This window comes from Bidens hawaiensis, unplaced genomic scaffold, assembly GCF_021521415.1.
Source record: "Bidens hawaiensis isolate Kalapana, Puna unplaced genomic scaffold, B.hawaiensis_p1.1 tig00419376_1, whole genome shotgun sequence".
Lineage (NCBI taxonomy): Eukaryota > Viridiplantae > Streptophyta > Magnoliopsida > Asterales > Asteraceae > Bidens > Bidens hawaiensis.
The window spans coordinates 214563-240677 of record NW_027504840.1 but is presented as its reverse complement, the minus strand read 5'-3'; the positions used below and the strand labels follow the sequence as shown (position 1 = coordinate 240677).

General features: G+C 36.4%; 1 protein-coding gene and 2 pseudogenes across 3 annotated transcripts; 1 reads left to right on the top strand and 2 right to left on the bottom strand.

Annotated features, from left to right (window-relative positions):
• Positions 1-9072: 9072 nt before the first annotated feature.
• On the top strand, positions 9073-16633 carry LOC143608488 (GPI ethanolamine phosphate transferase 2-like; annotated as a pseudogene). The gene is made up of 13 exons (XR_013149271.1): positions 9073-9144; positions 11663-11960; positions 12020-12126; positions 12547-12627; positions 13260-13312; positions 13380-13481; positions 13552-13686; positions 14073-14169; positions 14259-14403; positions 14491-14572; positions 14852-15725; positions 15762-15861; positions 16354-16633. The product of XR_013149271.1 is annotated as a GPI ethanolamine phosphate transferase 2-like (transcript).
• A 450-nt stretch (positions 16634-17083) lies between these two features.
• On the bottom strand, positions 17084-21191 carry LOC143608487 (kinesin-like protein KIN-1; annotated as a pseudogene). The gene is made up of 16 exons (XR_013149270.1): positions 21074-21191; positions 20492-20583; positions 20333-20426; positions 20210-20256; positions 19852-19881; positions 19648-19770; positions 19522-19547; positions 19329-19410; positions 19024-19065; positions 18911-18944; positions 18759-18834; positions 18464-18683; positions 18122-18213; positions 17847-17961; positions 17444-17623; positions 17084-17339 (listed from the first exon to the last, which is right to left on the bottom strand). The product of XR_013149270.1 is annotated as a kinesin-like protein KIN-1 (transcript).
• Positions 21192-22449: 1258 nt separating this feature from the next.
• LOC143608466 (ABC transporter I family member 20-like) lies at positions 22450-24135 on the bottom strand. The gene is made up of 6 exons (XM_077083498.1): positions 23783-24135; positions 23587-23706; positions 23407-23502; positions 23153-23305; positions 22997-23074; positions 22450-22835 (listed from the first exon to the last, which is right to left on the bottom strand). Exons 1-6 carry the CDS (start codon positions 24062-24064, stop codon positions 22608-22610), a joined length of 957 nt encoding a protein of 318 aa, XP_076939613.1. The 5' UTR covers positions 24065-24135; the 3' UTR covers positions 22450-22607.
• Positions 24136-26115: the final 1980 nt, after the last annotated feature.

Here is a 26115-nt window from a genome sequence, read left to right as displayed (position 1 = left end):
AAATCTCTAACGGCCCATTATACATATAATTCTAAATTGTGTCTTAAGAGGTACAACTCGCATAACCCGTCAATATACATTAAACATAGAGGTGGCAAATGGGTTGGGTTGGGTCGAAACGGGTTATGGGTCGAAACGGGTTATGGGTCGAAATGGGTCAGGTCCAAACGGGTCAATTAAAAAAAGGGGTTGTTATGGTTCGGGTCGGAATGGGTCAGGGTCATAAGGTTCGGGTCATAACGGGTCCAGGTCAAAATGGATCAAGGTCGGAACGGGTCAAAACGGGTTTCGGGTCGATTTTTTTTAACAAGGACAACGGAGGAAATGTTTAGTTTTTTTACCTTTTCCGTTTTTTATTTATAATTTGACTTATGATTTTTTATTGCTATTTTTTAATATTTTTTTAAATTGTGTCTTAAGAGGTACAACTCGCCTAACCCGTCAATATACATTAAACATAGGGGTGGCAAATGGGTTAGGTCGAAATGGGTTGGGTTGGGTCGAAATGGGTTATGGGTCGGAACGGGTTAGGGTCGGAACAACTCAATTAAAAAAAATCGTTGATGATAATAAGTAATGTCAACAGTACCAAAAGTCCTAACATGTATCCACACATCACGTATAACATCCGAACATCACGTATAATATCCATAGGAACTTGTCTTTTAATCAAAGATAGTACATATTTTAAAACTTATTCATAATTCATTATCAATATTTGAAACTTGCACTTTGATGTGTATTGGTGTCCAAATCCGAGCACTTGATCTTCGGCTTTTCGCTTCCATTTGTGGGCTTCGCCTAAAGCAATCCAATACCAAATATTAGTTATTGCAAATATTTAAATATTATATATAAATAAGATATTAAACCCGGAGTAACATTAGTCAAAATATTAAGCCAAACCAGGTCCAACGTAGTCTATGCCGGCTACCGTTATGCAACTCCAAAGATTCAATTTATTATGTATCTCCCGATTGATCATAAGCTTCGCGTACCTGTTTCTAATCAGCATGATTAGAACCCATCAACATAGTTACAACCCATTTAAATTAATCTTAATGCTATTTCACGTCTCAACTAAAATTCAACTTTAGAAACGGTTACAACTTTTCAACATATTATTTACAACCCGTCTAAACAACTTAACGAATCATTTCTCTAATTAAATCATGCTACTAATTTAATATTCACCAACGAGTCAAATCTTCATCTAGTTACTATATTATTATTATAATCGACAAGCTGGTCCGAAACCCAAATCAAACCGTACTACACAATGCTAGTACTATTTATATTCTTGACACGAGTAATTCCCACTTAGACATTTGGTAGGGTAAACTTCAAACTGTAACGAGTTAAAACAACCAGTATCCATTTGATATTCATAATAAATCAAAACATACTAATAATACTTGTAACTTCTTAAAATAGATGTAAGATAAACTTACCTTTGTTCGTAGGAGCTTGATTACACTTCGTCCATTTGACTCGTTGGCTTCCAAGCTTCAACATACCTAGCTTGTTAAAGTTAACTTTCAACAAGTTAGAATACATAATATGGACACTCGGCATTATTATTCTTTATATTTTCATACCACTCTCATTCATACCGAATAATTAACAAGCCAAGAATCATCAATGTGTTCATCAAGTTATCAGTTAAACATTTTCAAGTCATTTATCCACTTCCCCCGTTTTAACGGTTAACTCAGTACATATACGACTAGGCTCTACTTAGAAACTTCATACATTATAGCATTAATTTACATTAAAGCAGTTATGTCATAATCTCTTCTAAACAAGTGCGCATACCATTTATTATTATGAAAAAAACTATTTTCAGTACTGCACCTTTTGTGCAGTACCTATTCACCTCAACTTTTGACCAGTTAAAAGTCAGAACTAACTTAATATGCTCAAAAGTAAAATGTAGCAAACTCACAGAGGTTTCCAAGCATATAAAGTTCACCTTTATCGGAGCTACGGTTTATTATATGTGATTTTTAGCAAAAAAAGGTCAGCAACCTATTTTCTGTCAAAACAGTATGCTGAATCTGCTGTATTGCTCTAGAAACTAACTGTTTTGAACAATATTTCATCCGAAACAGCTTTTCATGTTCACATATAAAACGTATTAGACTCAAGGAGATTTTCAAGAATATAAAATACATCTTTCTCGGATTTTTATACTATTTTATATGATTATTCAAAGAACAGGACAGCAACATAATTTAACTTCAAACAGCATGCTGTCATCATTTTAATCTACTGTTTTGATCCGTTTTAAGTATGAATTATCTTATCGTGTTCAAAGATAAAACCTAGTACATCAAAAGAGGTTTTCAAGCATGTATAATACGCATTCACCCGATTTTTCTATGATTTTATACGAATTTTATTGACAGCAGTAATATGAATTTCACATCTTAACAACTCTTTTAATTCCTTGTTCGTTGAGACATTTTCACAAACACCTTGTGTGCATTCATTTGAAATCATTACTTTAAATCTCTACGCATGATCTGAAATGCCTATTTGCTCACACATTTTAACAATGACCTCTTATGTTTGATGCATTACAACAATCAACTTATGTGTACAGATTATAATCATATAACCACATCCATAAAAGATCTCTAATTTATCAACTATGTTCATCAAATATGGTATACTCTTGAACACAGTTTGACACTACTATGATAGAATCAAAAATTATAACTAGTAATAGATCACATAATCAATATTATCACTATCAGTTCATCAATAATCACATAAAACACGTACTAAATCATCATGCATGAAGTGTAGATAACAAAGCCCGAACTTTAGGGTTAGAAACACTTACCCAATAATCGATCTACTAGACGATGATTATGTATTTTCTAATGCTCGATTTGATAATCGATTTGAGAAGTGAAATCATCTGTTCTCCTTCTTGCTCGTTCTTTCTTCTTGCTTGTTTTCTTCTTCTGTCCACACACACATCCATAACATCCAAAAATATACATCACCCACCCTTTTGTTTTATTTCCTCTTTGACCCCTCTTTGGTTTAAATCCATATTTATAAAAATCTTGAAATTTGGGATGTTACATAATTGTTGTTTAACATCGAGTTACAGACCAATCAATAAACGAGAACGAATCTGCCAACCAACTGATCTCAACAAAACTCAAACCCTAACATTTTTTTACATCTCTAGGGTTCAAATTAATCATGTTGAAAACCCCCGTTAGATTTGATCGCAGGATGGTTGATGAAGTTTGGAGCAAGAATCAAAGTGATGAAGAAGAGTAATGAGCTTCAATCGATGTTTATGGATTAGGTTTGTAATTAGAAGGAGGTGAAGGTGATGATACTTCGGAAAAATAAAGCGTTTTAGCCATATAAAACTAAACTACTCTTTGGTCACACAACCTCGTATAAGTGGCCATATATTTTAAGCGTTTTAGTCGCATTACTAATAAATACAATGGTTGTTCGTCATATTTCGCCACATTATTAAAAATGTGGCTAACAAATGTGACATTAGGCCACACAACGTAATATAAGTGGCTATATCTTTTACCTTTTAGACACACCTCTTATCAATACAGTAGTCGTTCGTCACATTTGGCCACACTATTAAAACATGTGGCTAGTTAAATGTCACAGTTTGTGGCTAATGCATGTGTTTTCGGTCACATGTATCAAAGATCAAACAAACTATGACTATGGTCACATTTCGCCACACGTCTTTATAATGTGGCTAGCTTTTGTCACAGTTTTTTTCAAAGTGTGGTGAAAAGTACCTGAGTAGGTATAGAATAGTCACATGAAGAATAACATGTGTGGCCAAAACATTCTGGAAGGTTTTCAAACATGGTCAAGTACCTTTTAGCCAAACATTTAAGCCGAAGTGTGGCAAATCGCCCAGACCACATGTGTGGCTAAAAGGCGATATTCACGTAGTGGACCTCCGAGACATCTTTAAATGGTCCATCGATGTATGGTTTTAATCAATGTCCATTAACTTTGAACCTGTGGGCGTCATAATTTGAAATCTCGACTGTCCCATAGTCAAAAATTGATTCAACTATGTATGGACTTGTCCAACGAGACTTTAGCTTTCCTGGGAAAAGACGTAAATGTGTGTTGTATAATAGTACATGGTAGCCAACTTGAAATTTCTTGTATCCTTTTAAATGTGTGTCGTGTAATCGTTTAGTCTTTTCTTTGTAAGACCAAGAATTTTCATATGCCAGTGCTCTTAGTTCTTCGACCTCGTGAACTTGATCTTCCCGGTTTTTACCGGCGGACATTAGATCAAAATTTACTGCTCTAAAAGCCCAATAAGCTTTGTTTTTTTGTTTTACAGGTAGAAGAAATGCTTTCCCATAAACAAGTTTGAAAGGTGTTGTTCCTTTAGGGGTTTTGTAGGCTGTCCTAAGGGCCCACAAAGCATCATCTAACTTTTCTGCCTAATTTTTGCGATTCATTCTTATAGTTATTTCGAGGATCCTTTTAATTCCATGATTCGAAACTTCTACTTGCCCACTGGTCTGAGGGTGATATGGTGTTGCCAAACGGCGATGAACTCCATATCGTGCTAAGACTTTGTCCATCAAGGCATTGCAGAAGTGAGTACCTCTATCACTGATTAGGGATTTTTGGAGTACCGAATCGTGAATATAACGTTTTCAGAAATCGTACAACTACTCAAGCATCGTTAGTGGGAAGAGAATGTGCTTCTACCCATTTAGACACGTAGTCGACTGCTACAAGATTTTACTTATTCCCGAATGAGTTAGGAAATGGGCCCATGAAATCTATTCCACATACATCAAAAACTTCACAAATTTGAATGCCTTTTTGAGGCATCTCATTTTTGGCTGAGATGTTTCCGGCTCTATGACAAGCATCGCATGCTTGGATCAAAGAATGTGTGTCTTTGTATATGGTGGGCCAGAAGAATCTTGCGTCAAACACTTTTCTGTGTGTAGTGGCGGTACTGTGGTGTCCACCAATAGGTCCTTCATGGCAGTGTTTGAGAATATCTAAAGCTTTCTTTTCTGACACACACCTACGAACAAACCGATCGGCTCCTATCCTAAACAAGTAAGGGTCTTCCCAGAAGTAGAACTTAAGTTCAGAGAAGAATTTCTTCCGTTGTTGATGAGTTAGCCCTTTTCTTAATATTCAACAAGCTAGATAGTTTGCAAAATCGGCAAACCAAGGACATTCATCCTCCTCTTTCATAAACGCTTGGATATGCATGAGAACTTCATGTGTAAAATTATCATCGATAAATTCCTCGTGATGTTCTTCTGAAGCTCGGCATTCTAAGCGTGAAAGATGGTATGTGGCTACATTTCTGCTCCTTTCTTGTCCTGAACTTCAATGTCAAATTCTTTGAGTAGTAGAATCAATTGGATAAGTCTGGGTTTTGCATTTTTCTTGTTGAAAAGGTATCTTATGGCGGCATGGTCGGTGTAAACTATGGTTTTGGAGGGAACTAGGTAGGATCTAAAATTTTCAAAGGCAAAAACTACTGCTGATAACTCTATTTCTGTTGTGGTGTAATTTTCTTATGCATCATTGAGAGTTTTACTAGCATATTAAATTGGGTGAAAATGCTTTTCTTTGTGTTTTCCGAGTACGGCTCCAACCGCAAAGTCACTTGCATCGCACATGATTTCGAAAGGAAGGGTCCAATCGGGTGTAGTCATGATTGGTGCGTTGACAAGTTTGTCTTTCAATATGTTAAATGATTCAACACATTCTTCAGAGAATACGAACTATGCGTCTTTTTCCAGAAGTTTGGTCATAGGTCTAGCAATTTTGGAAAAGTCTTTTATGAAGCGGCGATAGGATCCTGCTTGACCTAGAAAACTTCTAATGGCTTTGACTGAAGTTGGTGGCAGAAGTTTGGATATGGTTTCGATTTTTGCTCTATCAACTTCTAGTCCTGCTTGGGATATCTTATAACCGAGAACAATGCCTTCTTTGACCATAAAGTGACATTTTTCTCAGTTGAGTACTAAGTTCACTTCTTCACACCTAGCCAACATTTTGTCTAGGTTTCTCAAACAATGATCGAATGAGTCTCCAAAGACTGAGAAGTCGTCCTTGAAAACTTCCATAGAGTGTTAGATCATTTCATGAAAGATGGCCACATGCAACGTTGGAAGGTGGTCGGAGCATTACATAGTCCAAATGGCATTCTTCGGTAGGCGAAAGTGTCATACGGACATGTAAAGGTGGTTTTCTCTTGATCTTCAGGAGCAATGGGAATTTTAAAGTCTCCGGAGAATCCACCAAGAAAACAGTAGAATATTTTTCCAGATATACGTTCAAGCATTTGATCGATAAAAGGGAGTGGAAAATGATCTTTTCTTGTGGCGTCATTAAGCTTCCGGTAGTCAATGCAAACTCGCCAGCCTGTGATGGTCCTCATTGGTATTAGTTTGTCCTTCTCGTTCATTACAACTGTCATTACTCCCTTCTTGGGTACTACTTGAACTGGACTAACCCAAGGTGAATATGAGATTGAGTAGATCAATCCGGCATCAAGGAGTTTGATTACTTCTTTCTTCAGCACATCTTGCATATTGGGATTGAGACGTCTTTGTTATTGGACCATAGGTTTGTATTCTTCCTCCATGAGGATTTTGTGAGTACAAAAGGAAGGGCTGATGCCCTTGATATCCATGATCTTCCACGCTATAGCCTTCTTATGATTTTTAAGAACCTTAAGAAGTTCATCTTTCTCTTCTTTAGAAAGGTGAGATGAAATAACTACTGGGAGTTGAGAGTCTTTTTCTAGAAAGACGTATTCGAGATAACTCGGGAGTTCTTTTAACTCTAAGACTGGTGATTCTTCGATTGATGGTTTTAATTTTTCGTTACATTTGGTGATCTCACATACTACTTCTGATGTTTCTTGACTGTTATTGTTAGTATTGAGATTTTCGTTTACTCAAACGGTTTTGGTGCTAATTTCAGTTAAGATTTGTGTTTCTAGTGTGTTATTTATGGTCGATTTCCGCACATTGAAACTCATGATAGAATCAATGATGTCAACACAGTATAATGTGTCATCGTGATGTTGCGGATGTTACATAGATTTTCTATGTCAAAAGTGATAGCCTCATCATTGACCCTGAGAGTGAGTTGTCGGTGCAGACATCAACGATAGACTTTGTAGTGGCTAGAGAGGGTCTTCTTAAAATCAGAGGTACACTTTTGTCTTACTCCATGTCTAGAATTACAAAATCTATTATGAAAACAAATTTGTCAATTTTGACAATCATGTTTTCAATAATGCCCCGAGGGTAGTTAATGGATCGGTTAGCTAACTGAATGCTCATGCGGGTGGGCTTTGGTTCTCCTATCCCTAGTTTTGCAAAAACCGCATAAGACATTAAATTAATACTAGCTCCCAGGTCAGCCAGGGCATTGCTAACAGACAAATTTCCTATGAGACAAGGAATAGTAAAGCTCCCTAGATCGGTCATTTTTTGTCGCAACTTGTTTTGGAGGACAGCTGCGCATTCTTCACTTAGGGTGACATGCAATAGCTCCTACATCTTCTTTTTGTTGGTCAGCACTTCTTTGAGAAACTTTGCATATTTCGGCATCTGAGCAATGGCTTCGATGAAAGGGATGTTAATGTGGAGTTGTTTGAAGAGTTCAAAAAACTTCTTGTACTGAGCTTCCAGTCTCTCCTGTTTCAGCCGTCTAGGGTACAGAATAGGCGAAACATAAGTTCGGACTAGTTCATTAGGTTGTACAGTGCCTGTTGGAATCAGTCTTTCTTGCGTCTTATCATGGACTTCCTTCTCCATAACTGGTTCTAAATTTGGTGAGGCAAAAGTGGGTGTTCCAGTTCTTAATGTAACAGCGTTGGTTGTTGCATTTGGGTTGGCTACTGTGTTGCTTGGAAGAGTGCCAGGTGGTCTTTTCAGACAGTTGTCGGGCAATCTGTCCGATCTGAGTTTCTAGATTCTACAATGATGCTTGTTGACTTTTCAGGTCAGCTTCATGCTTTAACAATACACAGCTAATATCAACGACTCTTGAGTCGACCTTCTTTTCTTCTTCATTTGTTTCGATCATGATCTGGATCAACATTTCAATAAATTTGAGTAGCTCGGATTTTGATGGCTACTGGAACTTTGTTCTTAAAATTAAGGTTTAGGTTGGAAGGATTGGTTCATCGGCCTTTTTTTCGAATCCAGGTAGGGTTTAAGTGTTACATCCGTCCTTCCAGCTGAAATTCGGGTTGTTTCTCCAACCTGGATTGTAGTTGTTGCTGAAAGCGTTGTTTTGACGGGCGATGAAGTCAACTTCTTCCGTGGCCATAAGGAAATGTTTGCAGTCACTCATCTTATGAGTTCCTCCACAGGTGTCACAGGTGATCTTGGTTTTTGGTAGTTCGGCTTGAAGTTGTTCAAATTTTTTTAGAGAGTGCTTCAAGCTGTGCGGTGACAAGAGTGTTGGAATCCATGTGGTGTATTCCTTTATGTGTGGTGTAGATATTGGTGGGTTATAAGCAAAACTCTTCTTTGCTGCCTTCTCCATGATTTCAAATGCTTCGTTAGGTGGATCCCAGGTCTCCACTGCGACTTAGCTGATGACCTGTTTGTTTTAACTGGATTGTGAGTCAAAGAAAGTTTTTACTTGTAACCATACGCTCAGTCCGTGATGTGGGCATCTTCTCAGTAGACTTTTGTATCTCTCCCATGCTGCGTGTAATGACTCATCATCGTTGGTCCGAAATCCGGTAATGCTGGCTCGATATTTGGCAGTTTTATCAGGCGGAAAGTATTTGAGAAGAAACTGTTCAACCATCTGGTCCTAGTTGGTGATGGAACCAGAAGGAAGAGATTCTATCCATTCTAAGGCATGTCCACTTAGAGAGAAAGGAAAGAGTTTGAGTCTGATCTGATCTTCTGAACAGTTTTGAATTTTAAAGGTTCCACGGATTCGTAAGAATCGAGATATATGATAAAGAGGGTCTTTGTCGAGGAGACCGTGAAATTGAACTGAATTTTTCACCATTTTAATGGTGCTTAATTTGATTTCAAAATGTTCGGTGATATCGGGTGGAGCCACTCCATTTCCATAGCCTTCGAGGGTTGGCTTGGCATATTGGCTCATGTCGGTTCATTGTTTTGTGCTTCCATCATTTCTTCGATTTAATTTTCTCCTAATGCGGTGGCGTCTACTGACTTGTCTTTGATTGTTTCAGTGGCTTCTGCAGTCCATTTGCGTATTCGTTGACGAAAAAGTCATTCAAGTTCAGAAATTGGAGAACACAAGCTCAGGTCCGAATATAGAGGACATACATAGGATTAAATCAAAGTTAAACTATTAAATTAAAACTAAAAGTTAGGCTATTTTAAAACTAAACTAATGCATAAGTTAATTAAGCTAATGTAAAGGTTAGGCTAGCCTAAAAAAATCTAATCTAATAGTTAGTAAAAAGAAAATAAAATAAAAGTTAAATATTTATACAATTATAAACAATGATTAAATTAAAACTTGGATCTTCTTAGAAACGTAACGTGTCCCCAGAAACGGCGCCAAAAAATTGATATGGTGTGCTGAGTGTGGTAAAATATAATATGGAAGATTTTAGCTTTCGCACAAGATCGTGTTTTAAATTTATAAAAGTGATTTCTACTAAAACTAAACACACACAAAATAGGCAAGTGTACCTATCGTATATGTAGAATAGTATTGGTAAGAACCAAGTATCGATCCATTGACATAAATATTTCTAATAATGAATCTTCGTTTACCTTTAATCGGAGAGTTTAATCATTTTGTGGTTGATTTTCAAACTTTTTATAAAATAGAAGTACTTATATATAATATATATGTGACAAGAAGAGAAATTTTAAATGAGTAATTCAATGATATGAAGGTTACAATTTAAGATCAAGAATCCACTCCATTCTTCTTTGATGATTATTAAGTAAACATGTGATAAACTTACCCTAATAATATATGATAGAATAGCCCCTCATTTATAAGTGAACATATTATATGACATTAAAGAAAGTAGCATGCGTATTTTCAAGTTCATCCTTGCTTAATCTCATACTACCACGAGAATGTCAATTTAAGTAGACAAGTAGTTTGGTAAAGTAGAAAGATTAGGATTGACTTCAATTTCTCAAATACCAATTCTAACAACTTCGAGTGGTTGTAGTTAACTCACACAACCTCCCCTGGTTGATTTAATTAGCTTATAATTACACATTCCATTAACATGTGATTTCTTTAACTAGCATGGTAACCTAAGTAATCGTGTTAATGATGATATTTCAGAATTATCAAAACTAGAGAAATAGATCATAACTTATATCTCATCTTTTCTAAGTACAGTATAAGGATCCATGTTTTATCTTGAATAAGTTATCAAGGTATTCTTTTTACCATTTCTAGTCTCCAAGAACATGAGTGAATCATGAATGATTATTAATTATCAGCCTTGATGTATTGAATTAAAGTGATAAAACATTTTTTCATCAAAGGATAATTGCAAAAAAACCATGTACTTTACCAAACTAAATCACATGTTTAACATAATCATCATAGAAATTAGATGGTAAATGAAGTTTAGCTCATAATGAGCATGGTATTTTAACATTAAAAGAGATGAAGATAAAAAACACATGATTGAACTAGAACAATCTAACCAAATGTTGATGAATCTCCCTTCTTCAATGGTGATTGATGATGATGATAATGATGATGATGATGGATGATGACCTCCAAGCCTTCAAGCTCTCCACAAGATCTTCAATATGAGTGTAAAGTGAGTGTTTTTATAAGAGAACCCCGTATAGAAGTTTTCTTCAAGCACACCAAATGAGTGCAACATGCTCCACTATTTATAGGCTATCTGAGCACTCAGGCACGACCCCGTGCTCCATGAGGCATGACCTCGTGTCCACGTATCCAGTCGCATTGAATGCTCTATCAGATCGTACATGCTGACTCACCACGGGGGCGTGCTTCCTGAGGCATGACCCCGTGTTTTTGGTCATTTGTTATATTTCTTTTGTCTTTTCTGAAAGGTGACCATGGCCCCATGTCATCTGAGGCACGGTCTTGTGCCCATCTATCCAATATTTTGTCATTTCTTGCAGATTTTTGTCTTTTCTTACATAGGAAAGCATGGGGGGGCGTGTTTCCTTGTTATTTTTGGGTTTTCATTCATTTTTCTTTGGCTTTTGGTTCGTTTATTCGTTTGAGGCTTGGGTTTACCTGAAAATACATTTTAACATGATAAGTAGCTATTTGAGTTATTTTATTTGATGGAAGTTGCGGTTTTTAGAGATAATTTGATGCTGAAAAGATGTATATTTTTACATATGCATCAGGGACCAACTTATAACTTATTAACTTCTTGAAAAGAAATAAGGTGTTGTGGATTGCTTTTAATGTCAGAGAGAAAAGTTAATAATTTACACTTTTTTAACTTATTAAATTATGAAAATTATAAGGAGTTTTCATAAGGAATCCCAAACACCCCTAAATCCTAAATACACGTGATTGTTATATATATATTAGAGGTGCACAAACCGGATATATTCAGGAACTAGTTCCGCTATTGTCAACAAAAGTCAAAACTGGGTCGGGTAGGAATCGGTTCCGGGTATAGTAGGGTATTATTATTATTATTATTATTATTATTATTATTATTATTATTATTGATGGTCTTCCAGCAGAGTTTGTTCTTGGAAGACATGATAATCATGTATACATACCTCCATTAAAGGATGCAATGCCGTATACCCAGTCCTTATTGGCCAGCAAAATGGCATTGGGTTACCACGCTAAGGCCGCACCTCCGACCGTTACACTGCCACGCTTGAAGGCCATCACCACAGGCTCCATCGCAGGATTCTTGGATGTTTTGTTTAATTTTAACACTCAAGCTCTCTTGGAAGACAACATCATAGGTGTGCTGACATTTTTAAGCTCTATACAACCTAGGCTGTTGCTTAATACTTTGTTGCAGGTCAGTTTTTCAGAATAGGTTGGAAAATGGTTATGCTTGGTGACGAAACCTGGCTTAAGTTGTTTCCGGGATTATTTACAAGGCATGATGGAGTTAGTAGTTTCTTTGTAAGTGCTCGCTCGTTTAGAAAATTATTATATGGACTACAACATTGTATGCATTGCATATATATAAGACTAAGAATAGCCATAGAGTAGTTGATGATAGTGCACTTCAGTAGAACAACCCATTTAGTGCCAATTAGAATGCAGTGGCAATGAGAGAAATGTATAATTATTGCTGTATTCTTAGGTCAATGTGTGGTAGTAATATCACGCGGGAAGAAAGTTCAGGACAATACATGAATTTTTATAGTCTTGTTTGACTACATAATATTTCTTGGCATTCTATAATTCAAAAGTTAATCTTTGTGGCCATCCATATATTGATTGTTTTCACCTTTTGTTTGTCTTCTTGCCAAAGAACTTGTAAATTTGATTGTTATAATTCATATGATTTTTTTTTTTGGAAACTTGTTCTTGATATAGGTGAAGGATACTGTGCAAGTAGATCACAATGTTTCTCGGCATCTAAGTTATGAACTTTACAAGGGTGACTGGAATTTCCTGGTATTCTAACTTCAATTATAATTTTGTAGCGGTTTTAACCCACGATTACTATGTTAGAGCTGCTGTGGTGTTACTAGGCAATTACATCTATAACTTGTTCATTTTGTTATTTTCCAATATTTTTGCAAGTTGTGACATCTATTGGAATGTAGGAGTTTATGTGTTGCTTTTGAGCTTGTCTTTGCAATGATTGCTTATTCTGTTCTAGTTCTCTGCATCCTTATTATAATTCTTGTACGACTAGGCTTTTTTAATCCTTTTATAGAAATTCATATATACATGGGAATCAGAAACTTAAACCTACCTATATTTTTCTTCCAAATAGTCAAAACAACCAATTACTAATCATACAAAACACACATGTAGGAACTAATTAAGGAACCTATATATATGCAATAATTCCTTTGACATGAAGCTTCAAGTTGCTACTTATACATGTGTGTTTGTTTAACAGTCTCAATCTTATTGTAGGTTTTGATTTTGCCTAATAATAGTTTTTTAGCTTATTCATCTCATGCCCACGTTTGTCTGTCAGTGTAGATATACATTTGTTTGTAAACCACTGATAAAACTTATTTGAACTGTTTATTGCATGCAAACTAATGCTAAACTTCTCTGCGATTTGCTATCAGATTCTTCATTATCTTGGTTTGGATCATGTTGGACATCTTGGTGGGCGCACTAGGTACGTGTCTTAGCCTCACCCAGCTCAACAAAGAGACTCTATTGTTGCTACTGAATCTCTGTTTCAGTGTCATGATGCGACCCAAACTCCAAGAAATGGATGATATTATAAAAAGGTTCACTTGAGCACCATCCAGTCTCAAGAAAGTGATCACAGACGAACACTCTTGGTTTGTATATATATGCGTACATCTCTTTAAATTCAATGTATACATACACTAATTTCAGTTTACTCTGTAGGTGGTAGTTAGTGATCATGGCATGCAAGAAAACGGTAATCATGGGGGTTCTTCATATGAAGAAACAGATTCATTTGTACTTTTTATTGGCCCTGGAATCCGTAATGTATCAGCCACATATGATACTATCAATCAGGTATTTCACTCTTAAAGTTAAGAATTGTTGCCGCATATAGATTTGGTTATGAATGCGTAACTCTTAACAACATTTTTAAGTAGTCATACCTATTCTGGTTCCAGCCTACTGCCAAACCTATACCGATGTGTCCAAGTTTTAAAAATCAGATTACTATCGTTATTAAATGCAAAAACACAGCGTACCTAACCATGCCTTTGTATACTGAAATCTTGGTTTGACTTGATTTTTCACTTGAACTCTTCAATCCTTGTTTCTTTGTGGTGATTATTAACACGTACAATCAGTATCCGTAAAAATGCTGGAATAGTAACACGTACAATATGTGTATCACACACCCTTACCCTTAGTGCTTTCTTTCTGAAGATATTATTTTCTTAATTCATGTTGACATAACTCCTACATTGGCTCTCCTTTTTGGCGTACCTGTTCCGAAAAATAGTGCAGGATATCTGATCGCTGATCTATTTCGTCCACTACAAGGTTTGACCTGTTATAGTACTTTTGGGCATAGATATCAGCAAGCGTCTACTTAGAATTCTTCACAGCTGATTCTTCTCTAAATATCACAGATCACCAACTACTAAGGGCAATGGAACTTAATTCGTGGCAGTTGCTACGGTTACTTCAAGCCCAAGCAACGTGTGGAAGTTTGGATAGATTATATCTTGATGCTGCGGCTCTCCATGGATCGTGGAAATCCAAGAATGTTTCAAGGTGAGTTGGTTATATAACATCAATGTGTTCGACCCCTCAAACACATAATATAAAGCATATTCTGAGTATTTATCGATATGCTAGCAGTGATGACTTAAAAAGCACTGTCTTGGCATACAATGAGTTTTTAAGGACAGCAAGCTACCAGTTGTCAAGCAGAGCAACAGATGTAAGCATTTCATGTCCCAACAGAATGATCTTTATTATTGTTAAAAATGAATCAGCCTAAGGGTGGTTTGAAAGTGATTATATGGTACTGAATCATTAATTGCGATTTAAAGAATAAAGTACCAAGTAAACAAGTTGTTTTATCCTTAAAAATCAGTTTTAAAGCTGATCATATAACTAAATACTAGTAACTGACTACTGCAAAATTAGATAATTGGCTCCAACCCTCTTAGCATAGACTATAGATAGATCCATGAATGACCCGATCTACCTGCTGCAGAAACCCATTGGCCTACTTGCCCTGGGAATTATGGCAATGCTTCTTTCGTGTGTCATGTTTTTGGGCCTCCTTTACAAACTAGGCCAAGAAATCTACCCAAATCACAAGTTGCAGCTGTCCGAGGCTTTGGTAGGGGGTGTTATTGTAATTATTGTCTTAAGCATGGGATCAAGCTCTCTAGTTGAGGAAGAACAATACCTATGGCATTTTTTAACCTCAACCTTCTTTCTGGTATTACTCATAAAGTCAACCGCAGGACGTCAGCTATTTTTAAATGTTGTAATTCTCATTTCTGGAAGAATTTTGAAAGGGTGGCATCAAGGTGGTGTTAACTGGACCCACCTTCCCGACATTTCTAAATCACTTGAGATTTCCGGGAGTGCTTACATAAAACTTTTACAAATCATCTCCATCCTGCTTGTAACCAGCTTATGTATGTATATACTTTCCTCCTTATGGTCCAGGGGCAGTATCGTCATTTTGGTTGGACTAAGCTACTTATGTAGCGGTTTACTTGTTCTACAGTATGTTATAAAGTATCAGGGTAGTGAAGCTGGTAATGACGCGGCACAACTAATTTATGGTTTTATCATCACATCTGTAACCGTAACGGTTATTGCATCACCGTGGTTTATGTTTTTACAAAGCAAGGATCTGGTTTTGGTGATTAAAGATAGTTTGTACCTTGGTGGGACTACATACATGTTTTGTTGGTGTCTTCTACAACATTTGCTACAACAACCTGTCAATTCGATGGTTATTTCATTGCTTCTTATGCAAGTAATTGCGACTGTTTATTATGCTTCTCATGGTGGTTCAGATGTTAAGCAATGGGTTGAGGTTAATTCTCATACCTCTTTACTTTTATTTCATTGCTTCTTATACTTTTGTTGCAATTAACTTGGTTCAGATGTTCCACTGGGTTTGAATTCTGTACTTTTGGCTGCATACACCATTACACTGTTGGTGATGAGGAACCATTTATTTATATGGAGCGTCTTTTCCCCGAAGTAAGTCTTACTATTGAGAAACGTGGTTATTAGATAAAGTATATTAGTTATGTCTTATTGTATAGATAAGGCAAATTTGATTTAATAATTCAATTTGATTTAATATTAGTTATAACTTTGACCATGACGCTCCTAACTTCCATTTATGTTCGCCTGCCTTCGTTTTTGTCATTTCAAAATAATTTGCATCACTCTAATTGAGATAAAAAATTAATTTATTCTTCATCAAGGCAGACGGAGTTACTTATATGTTAAGAGTGAGATTGTTGTCATTGGCAAAGGAAGTGGAAGTTAGGAGTGTGATTGATCTAATTGCCATATGAATTGTGATAGGACAATAGGTCATAGTTTGGATTGTTAAAATCCAATTTGTCTAAATATGATTACAATAAATCATAACTAGTATATTCTAAAAGTGGTTGATAAACACCATTTGATGATTATTTTTTGAAAGAAGATAGACTAATCACTAATGTTATTCTACCATTGCAGGTACATCTATGTAGTAGTGACGAGTGTTTGCGTCGTTGTCGGAGTGCTTATCGTTGCTTCAACGGTGACTTATATTATTTTAACATCAGTCTTTCTGAGAAAGAAAAAACCAGCATCATAAGTCTATATTTGGAGGAAGAGGTAGATTATTGGCTTTATTGTCATCTGATTATACACAGAAAACAAACTTTGGAGATAGTTTTGTAAAGCTCATATTTGTATCATTTATCTTTTTATATTTTATAATTTATTTAGAGTTTCATCGCCATATTTTTATATCATTAAGTTCTTCTTACCTTACTTTTAATTACAGTCTATAAATAAAACCGTTAAAATATATACTTTATAACTTATGACAATGAATCAACTTAAGTTACGTAAATGATCAATGTTTGCAACTCTTGTTAGTAGCTATTTAACAAGAAAAAACATAGGTTTTACAAATTTTGGATAAAGATACTATAACTTATCAATTTAGGCCTTTAAAATGAAGCTCACTAGTTTAGAACTTCATCATAAATTGCCATTTTGACATATGACTACTTTTAGATTTATACCTATTATTGGATGGTTTAGTAGTAACCACTACTATTTTGGAGGTGGTTTAGTAGCTATAACATACTAGAGTATATTGATAAGTTCTAAACTATTTTAAATCCTAATAATTACATATTAACAGTTTCACAGGTGTACTAGTTTCTTTACCGAAATACACGAATTCACTAAGCCATGTATGTATGTGTCTTTTATTGCATGTAATATCATCACTTAAGTTTGTAAGTTGTGCTCTCTCAACATGAAAAACAAGAAGCTAACATCAGAAAAGAAATGCAGGTGGAAGCTAGAAAACAGAAGCCGAATACCAAGACAGAAATATGGTCTGTTCTTAATCTGCACTGGACTGTCTTGGTCACACATATCATTTTCTCATACTCGGCCGTCATCAATTCGTTCACTTCCTTCAACATATGGTTCTCTCTCCTTAGCTGCCATCCCAAAAACATTATTTATTATTGTTTTCTAAAAATCATATTGTGCATTATCGCAAAAGCTCACTCCTGATAAAAACATGAACAAAAATAATGCTTACCTCAGTAATAGTCAAAACAAGCTTTTCTGTTGCTTCTTTCCATGATGATATTGTATCTGAAGCAATTATAATACCACATTCTTCATGCCTTGAATTCACCTCTTCAGCCTCACACAAAATCCCGCCGACCACAAACTCCTCAATCAGCTTAACTGTCTCAGCATCCAACTTATCTTTTAACTGCACAAATCCACATCTACAACTTGATACGGTGCGGTTTTGTCTAAAAATTTTAATTCTTTTTAAGTAGTAAAGGATGTGTGGTATATGATTACTAAGGTTATGGTATTCCAATAATGTAAAGTATTTGAATAAACTGAATTAGGTGGCTGTCTGTTTGCCCATTAGAGATTAATCAAAACAAAAATAAATGCATTCACAAATGAAATCATTAACCTCAAACCTTTTTAAGGATTCTGTCACGTAGGTCAACAATTTTCGGCTCCATATCATTTAATGTTTCCTGTTTCTGGTCATGAATTTCTTCCTTGCGTGATGATGCCTTTATATGCTTAGCTCTGCCAAGGATAAAAGGCAACCAATTTATTCTTGTGAGACGTAAACAATCAAGAAATGAAAATGGATATAATTTTTTCATTTACGAAAGAATGCAAGTAGTATAACGTTAAATTGGTAAGAAAAAAAAGGAAGACCGTTTCTATTGAGGCAGCAGAATACCTTGCTCCGAACCGTAGAGTGGATAAAGACTCTGAAAAGTTGCATAGGCATGGTGAGCAACAGCAAAGTAACGCAGTCTGAGAGCTTCCTCCCTAAATATTACATATAATAAAAATGCAAATTAAAATCAGAAGCATGATGTGTGGCAGTTTTAACCTGGTCGATTTGGGCTGTGTTTTATCACAAACGGGTCGTGTTAACTCATCCTTTTCAGAAAATTGTATTATTATCCTAGCAATCATATGAAAAAGAAAAATAAACAAAAGTAGTGCTTAGTGTTGACAGGTCAATCTGACCCCATTATCCAACAGTAGATGAAGGTCAAAGGATAGTATTACTAACAAGAGCATCCTGTAGGATCCTAGTAAGCTTTGAATCACGAAACGGGATGTGATTTGCTTTGCCCTGTTGACTGGAGGTCAAAGCATTAATCACATTTCCAAGTGCGGAAAGTGATTTGTTAATGGTTTTTGCTTCTTCAAGAACTCTCCCCTCTGCACCCGTCTTCTCCACCTTCTCAGACCCTGCCAAATCTACAACAACAAGCTTTCCTGTGCTCACCCTGTTTATTTGTAGTAATTTCAAACACACATAATAATAAATAATATAGTAACAATTCCAGTGTAGTTCAACAGACCTTTTCTCATTTGCCACTTCTTTCTGAACAGTAAATATGTAGATGCAATGACTTCTACTGCTCGCCATGTTCATTTCTACAGAGTTAATCAACACAAAATTCTAACATGAACTTGGAACTAGAGAGTGAGAATGAAATAGATAGAGGAATACGAGTCTCTCCAACTGCTCTGTTTGCTATTCCACTCTGCATTCCAATGCTAAGATATTTAATATTCGATTTTTTAGATAATGTAATTTTGCACTAAAGAAATATATCATCTTACAGAGAGGAATTTTAATGCTTCTTCGCCATCTGATATCAAGATCTGCATAATGGTAGATTGGTTATTTTCGAAACTGATCTTGAAGCACTAATCGCAATGACCGCTTCTTGAGTTAAGAATAAGTCAAAAACCATAAAGTTGAGGAGTTGCATGGGAACTATAAACGAACTCTTTCATACTATTAAAATTTCATGAAGCAGCTACACTATTATGCGAAAAAATGTGCATTCTATAAGCTTGTTAGTAGCTTTTCACTCTGGAATACAAGACTGAAATGATTCCATATTAGAGATATTAAAACTTACTTCTGTTACTCCACATAACAATATTCCATGTCCTTTATGCTCTTTGATCTGTATATTGTCCTTTGATAAATCGAAAAGGTCCCTGAGAGAAACACCCCAATTGCAGGTGTAAAAGATACAAGACATTGTTCAATTACAAAACACATATGTGTTTTGGGAGGAGAAACACAGCAATCAGTTGGCAGTTACTTACCTTACTCTTTCCATATAAATCTCCACCTGTTTGTCACAATATGTAAATCACATCAAATACAGCCTTTTTGAAACTAATTCATCAACTATTAATCCAAATGTCATCAAGAAAAGAGTTTCCTTATACCATTGACAGTTTGATTTTATAAGCAGCTGTTTCACTACACAAGTTTATAGCCTCAAAGAGTTCATCTACCACTCTGGGTAGCAATCCTTTCTTGTAGTTGTCTGTTTCCAGAATGTTAGCTCCCTGATCAATCATTTAACCAATCAATTATGAAAATATAAAAATAAAAATAAAAATGTAAGTCTCTATAATGAATAATACTACCTCCACGGTATAGGTCTTCCCTGCTCCGGTCTGTTAAAGTGCATATGAGAATTCATCAGTTTAATCCTCAATCATTTAAAGACTTATAACTAGCAACAAAACTTCATTTCCGGGATGTTACAGCAACAAAAACACAAAGAATGATCACGAGAAGTTACAACCGCAACATATCCGCTCCGCTAACATAACAAAGTAATTACTAGATAAAACGAATAACTAGGTTTCGATTTGTCATCCATCTTTCAAATGCACATAATTAAGTTACAGGATTAGAATTATGATAAACTTAATTGCTAACAATAATAATAATAATAACTAGGTTTGGAATTGTCATCCATCTTCTTGTATATATGCATACCTATCCGTATGTGATGATTGTGCCATTAATTGCGTTAACAGCAGCATCTGTTGGAGAATTAATTATGATGCAAACGTTACTGAAATTGAACAGTGAAGTGAAATGATAGGTAGCGTACGGTACCTGTAACAATAGGACGAGCCAAAAACTCGTAGACGTCAGCTTGTTGTGAATCTTCGTAGAAGACCTTATCGAAGGTAAACGTACACTGGTCATCCTGCAAACAGACAGAGAAATGAATAAAGCGTAATCAACCGTGGAGAAGGAATAAGTCAATCTGACCTGGAGAGTAAATGAGGTTTGAGAATCAGAGCGTGTAATGCATAGAGTTTGAGCATCTTCTTTTGAATTTGCAGGCCTGAATCTCGCGCATGCTCGCCATCACTCTTGTTGCACTTGCAGTTGCCATCATACTCACTCGTATTTATATATCAAATTTCTTCCCTAACTGATTTTCTATTAATTCTCTTTTGTTCATTTCGGTTCGGTTTCGCTGGTGGCTACTCACCTATTGCTCACCCATACAATAAATTATTTAACCTTTTCGACAGAATTACAAATTTTGTCCTTTAAAAAAAGCCAAATTACGGTTCGTGTCCTTTTTTTAGTTTCCTTGCAGGCGGTGTCCTTTAAACATTTTACCTACATGTTACGTCCTTTACGCTAACTGGGTTAGAAAAACTCAGTTAAATACCCTCACGTGAGACGCATGTGAGGGTATATTGGTCTTTTCAACGAAGTGGTTCAAATATATTATTGTAAAAAATAAATAGTAATTATTAGATATATACTCTCTCTCTCTCTTCTCGTCTTCTTTCTCTCTCTCTCTCTACTCTTCTCCCTTGTAGCACAGACTATCCTAACCCAACATCACCGACCAGATCGCACTCGTTAACGTCAACGCAGACAAGCTCCGAGGTGAGATGCTTGACCTCCAACACGTCGCCGCTTTCCTTCCTCGTACCAACATGACTGCCTTCATTGACTACTCCAACATCGTCAGATCTGATCTTGTCATTGTCACTGCTGAGGCCCGACAGATCACAGGGGAGTCCAGGCTTAACTTGCTGTAGAGGAACCTGTCTCTGTATAAGAAGATGGTGCGGCGGGTTTACGGTGGGTTTACGGCGGCGGATCTGCTCATGGATATCCAACAGGGTATCCGATGGGTTTACGGTGGCGGCGGAGGTGGTGGTGGGAACTGGGGGTGTGGGTTTCGTGGGTCAGTGTTGGATTGTCGTCGGAGTTAGAGAAATTGGGTGATTTGGTGGGTTTGAGATCTAGGGTTTCTAGGGTTAATGATTTGGTGGTAGTGGAGGTAGAGGCGAAATGGTTAGGTGGTGGTGGAGGTAGAGGCGAAATGGGTTGGAGTTGGCCAGATCCGGTGGTGGTGGATGGGTTGGAGGTGGCCGGATCCGGTGGTTGTGGATGGGTTGGAGGTGGCCGGATCCGGTGGTGGTGGTGGCCGGGTTTCGACCAGGAGGTTTAATGGAGAGTGGTGGTTGTAGATGGGTGGTTGACGGCGGCGGTGGGAATGGAATGGAATCTGCAACGGGGTGGGTGGGGGTATGGTGGCCGGAGTGGTTGTGATATGGTGATGGTGGTGGCATAGAGAGAGAAAGAAGAGAGAAAGGAGGGGGGAGGTGTTATAAATTTGCAGGTACATACGAAAAGACAAAAATGCCCTCACATGCGTCTCACGTGAGGGTATTTAACTGGTTTTTCTAACCCAGTTAGCGTAAAGGACGTAACGTGTAGGAAAAAAATGTTTAAAGGACACCGCCTGCAAGGAAAGGACACGAAGCGTAATTTGGCTTTTTTTAAAGGACAAAATTTGTAATTGGGTCAACCTTTTCTATCTACATTCTAATATAAATTTTATTGAAAACGAAACTATGAACGCTTAGAGGGCGTTTGGGTGAGCTTTTAAAACTTATTTGTTGAAAAGCAAAATGTGTTTGACAAAGCTACTAGAAAAGTTCAGATTGAAAAAATTGCTTTTACTTTTCAATAAACAAAAAAGCAATTTTAATAGCTCACCCAAACACCCCTTTAGGAAGGAAAGTTGAACTCCGATGAGCGGAATTCCAGTTTTAGTTATTTGCTTAACCAACCAAACACGTTTTCGAAAGAAAGTTAATTCTGATTTAATTTCACACCATGACACCAAACGGCCTAAGTTTGCAAGATGCTATTAAAACTTCATTAAAATGAAAAACAATATTTTATAAATTTTGAAAAAAAAAAAATAACAGGATAGGATATGAACCCATATTACCAAAGTGTTACACATGATTGATTCATGCTGTGTACAAGTTTAAAGAATGAATAAGTTTGATCTTCCCTGAGACCATTTTACAAAACCTCATAGTGATGTCTTGGATTTCAAATATGATCACTATTGCCTAATAACCCTATTTGAACTATAAACGAAATTCTCTTCACCAGCAACTGTTGAATTCAACCTTCCAGCAGCCCAACCATTGTTGACCAAACGAACCGGGTCCCCAGTTACCCGTGTGCCATCAATACGCCTATCAAATTCTGGAAGTCCGTTTGCTTTGCGCTCTTTCCTCCTCTTTCTTTCCTCGTCTCTTTCTTTCCTCAGCCATTGCTCTACTGTTCTCTGTAATCACAAAGAAGCTGCTCCATTGACTTTGACTTTTTAGGCCAATATAACAAAAGTTTATTATTTTGTATACTTATTAATGCAGGAATACAGTTTCTTTAAAAGAAGTTGCATAAACTTTGAAGTTCAAAATCTGTTTTGGTGTGAAAGTCACTCACCATTAAAGACAGGTTACTCGTCTTTCTGACCTCGTCCATAGTGGATGCTAACTGCAACTTCCCATGAGCAACATAAACCTACAATAAAAAGGATAAGATTGTAGCATTCCGTATTCTAAACCAAATGCATAATAATAATAATGATTAAAAGCTTACAATGTGTGAAGGCCAATTCTCAAGACCATCAAATATGTGTGTAGCATATATAATAGTAGCACCGCGCTCTTCACATTCCTTTTTCAGGAAGTTCAAAAGATCAGCCCTGGCAAGTACATCTAGGTCAACTGTAATTTCATCAAGAAGAAGAACCTATGCGTACGTATAAAATTAGCATCGTGGTTAATGTTATATAATATATATATATATAGCAGAAAAGAAACTGGTTTAGCGAAAAGCATATAACATATAACCTTGAATTCCTTAAGAAGGCCCATGCATATTTGCACTCTTCTTCGTTGACCGTCAGAAACCTTATGCATCCTCCATGACAGATCAATATCCAAAACCTGAATTTGAAAGACTGGTCAAAATTGGAGTTGAACATAGCATAGCATAGCATATCATAGTGTGTTTTGGTGAATGGGAGCTACCTTAATTAGTTCAGCTCTTCTGTGAGGATTAACCCCTGATACGCCAAATAACATTTTTTCAGCAGAAATATCCATTTGTATTGCGACATCAAAGCCAGCAAAAGCAACTTCCCTTCTCCACTATTCATTTCAAAGCACTCACTAACTATTATAACCATCATCAAACGCATGACTAACAATGAATGAAAGAATGTACCTCTCCACCAAGATAAGCGAGATGAGCAGAAGAAGTCAAAGAGGTGTCATGGAAAGCGGATCTGCCAAGAACCCTGACCATATGAGGCTCCACCATATGCTTCCCACCGAGTATTTTGAGTATTGTGGTCTTTCCAGCGCCGTTAGACCCCACCAGAAGGCAACGATCACCGGCGTTCAGCGTCAGGGACAAGTCTTCGATCAGAGGAGCTGAACCGGGAGGCGGATGCCCGTCGATCCCAGGGTAGGTGAACTTGAGATTATTGATAACCACCGTGGCCATTTACCTATCACTTGCTTTCGTTTGCCAGGCAACACAAAGGTGATTTTATAACGTCGCCTGCCGGATCAATTTAATTCAATTGACTCTCTCTCTCTCTCTCTCTCTCTCTCTCGTGGAAGTGTTTTTAGTCCTCCACAAGATGAACGGGTACAAATTTGGCACGTCTACATTGCTTGTGGTTTGATTACCTTTGTGGATGTCACATTTATTAGTAGTTAAGAGTAAATAAGTTAATAAAGAGTTAGTTGTTATTTGTTTTTTTATACGGAAAATATATGTAGTGTGTGGATCATATTTGCAGGCATCTGCAGCAGAAGAGGTGGACTAAGTTTTTGCAATCTGTAAGAAAAAGACTGTTTGTTTTTTGACGTCTCCAAACTACTAAAATAACAATTGAACAAAAAACTAATAACAATTCAACAAATCAGTTTTTACAATAAACTAATAACAAATTGAACAATTATGCAAACTAATAATTGAGTAAAAAAGTTGTATGTTGATGCATGTTGAACAGGGGTTACGAATATAAAAATAAACTATGTGAAGGCCTGTTGTTTTTACAAATGAAAACATATAGACATAACACATGCCTTTATTTAAGTTCTCATACAAAACTTATGACTGAAGACAAATTTATATAGTTGTTTATATTCTTTTCTTCTATTGCTTCACATTTTTAGTGAAAGGCCTTCCAAAAAAAATAAACACACTGCAGACTTAAACATCTGCGCGTGGTCTGCGGGGCGCAGACAAAAGAGGTCATAAAGAGCTTTTCTGAAAAAACAAACACCCTCCTAGGCATTTATGCTAATACTTTTTCCTTGATACCTGACCCTATAACACGCATCAAAACACAAACTAGAACACGTCTTTCATAATTGGGAATTAGTTTACGTCGTTTTTGGTGACAACAACAATTCCGAGGACAATCCAAGTCATAACTTTAGTCATTTTTTTTACTATTTAGTTGCAAGGAGTTTAGTTTTCTTTTGCAGTCCCTTAATTAGTTTCTCTAATTATGAGGACAATCCAAGTTATAACATTAGTCATTTTTTTTACTATTTAGTTACAAGGAGTTTAGTTTTCAGTCCTTTAGTCAGTTTCTCTACTTTAATCTTGTTTCTAATTCTTTCATATTTATCTAATGCACATGATCCTTTTTTGTTTGAGTCCTTCATTTTAATTATCATGGAGCGCTATTGCCGGGATTACTTGGATGGATATATTATGATCATGGGATTATTTTGGTGCGAGATTTGTAGAGGACCCATTACACACAAAATTGTTAGTATTTAACATGGTATGGTGATTCATATCCATATTCATAACCATACGAAGATCCTGATATAGCACCCTCAAGCCCGAACCTAGCCTAACATTATTGGAGATGCTTACACTAGCAATCGAACGTCTCAACACGATAAATGACTATGACAATCAAATACCTAAAGTATGCTTGATGTTAGGGAATTCAAGTGACAACTTCATAGAATAAAGGCATGTTGGATATTTGGGACTAATAATATTTATTAGATTAACTAATTATTAATGGGTTCAATGCAACATTGATACTGTAAAATGTGTAGTTTAAGAACTTGAACTATAGAAAATGGGTTTGTCCCACATTGGTGAAGTGGAAAAATGAGTTTGTACTACATTGATATAGAGGTGCACAAATCGGGTTTTCTAAATACCCGGGTTCGGGTATAGAACCGGGTTCGGGTATGACCGGGTATTGGTAATAATCGGGTAGGGTTCGGGTCGGGTATTGTCTCTAAAAATCATACCCTATGCATCAGGTTCGGGTCGGGTATAAAACCGGGTATTTGAATACCCTATTATCGGGTATTGAAAAAACTCTATTTACGGGTTTTTTTCGGGTTTTTTTCCGATATTTTTTTATATAGATTGGATTTTTTAAAAGTTTACACTTTTTAGGGGTATTATTCGGGTATTTTTAAGGTATTTTTCGGGTATACATCAGGTATTTGAAATACCCGGTTTCGGGTATTGGAAAACATCGGGTTCGGGTATTACCGGGTACAAATCGG

Coding starts and splice junctions, on each gene's coding strand:
- LOC143608466 (XM_077083498.1), bottom strand. CDS start 24,064: ATGGCCACGGTGGTTATCAATAATCTCAAGTTCACCTACCCTGGGATC. Junction 23,707..23,782: donor TCGCTTATCTTGGTGGAGAG/GTACATTCTTTC, acceptor TGAAATGAATAG/TGGAGAAGGGAAGTTGCTTT. Junction 22,836..22,996: donor CGAGTAACCTGTCTTTAATG/GTGAGTGACTTT, acceptor TTGTGATTACAG/AGAACAGTAGAGCAATGGCT.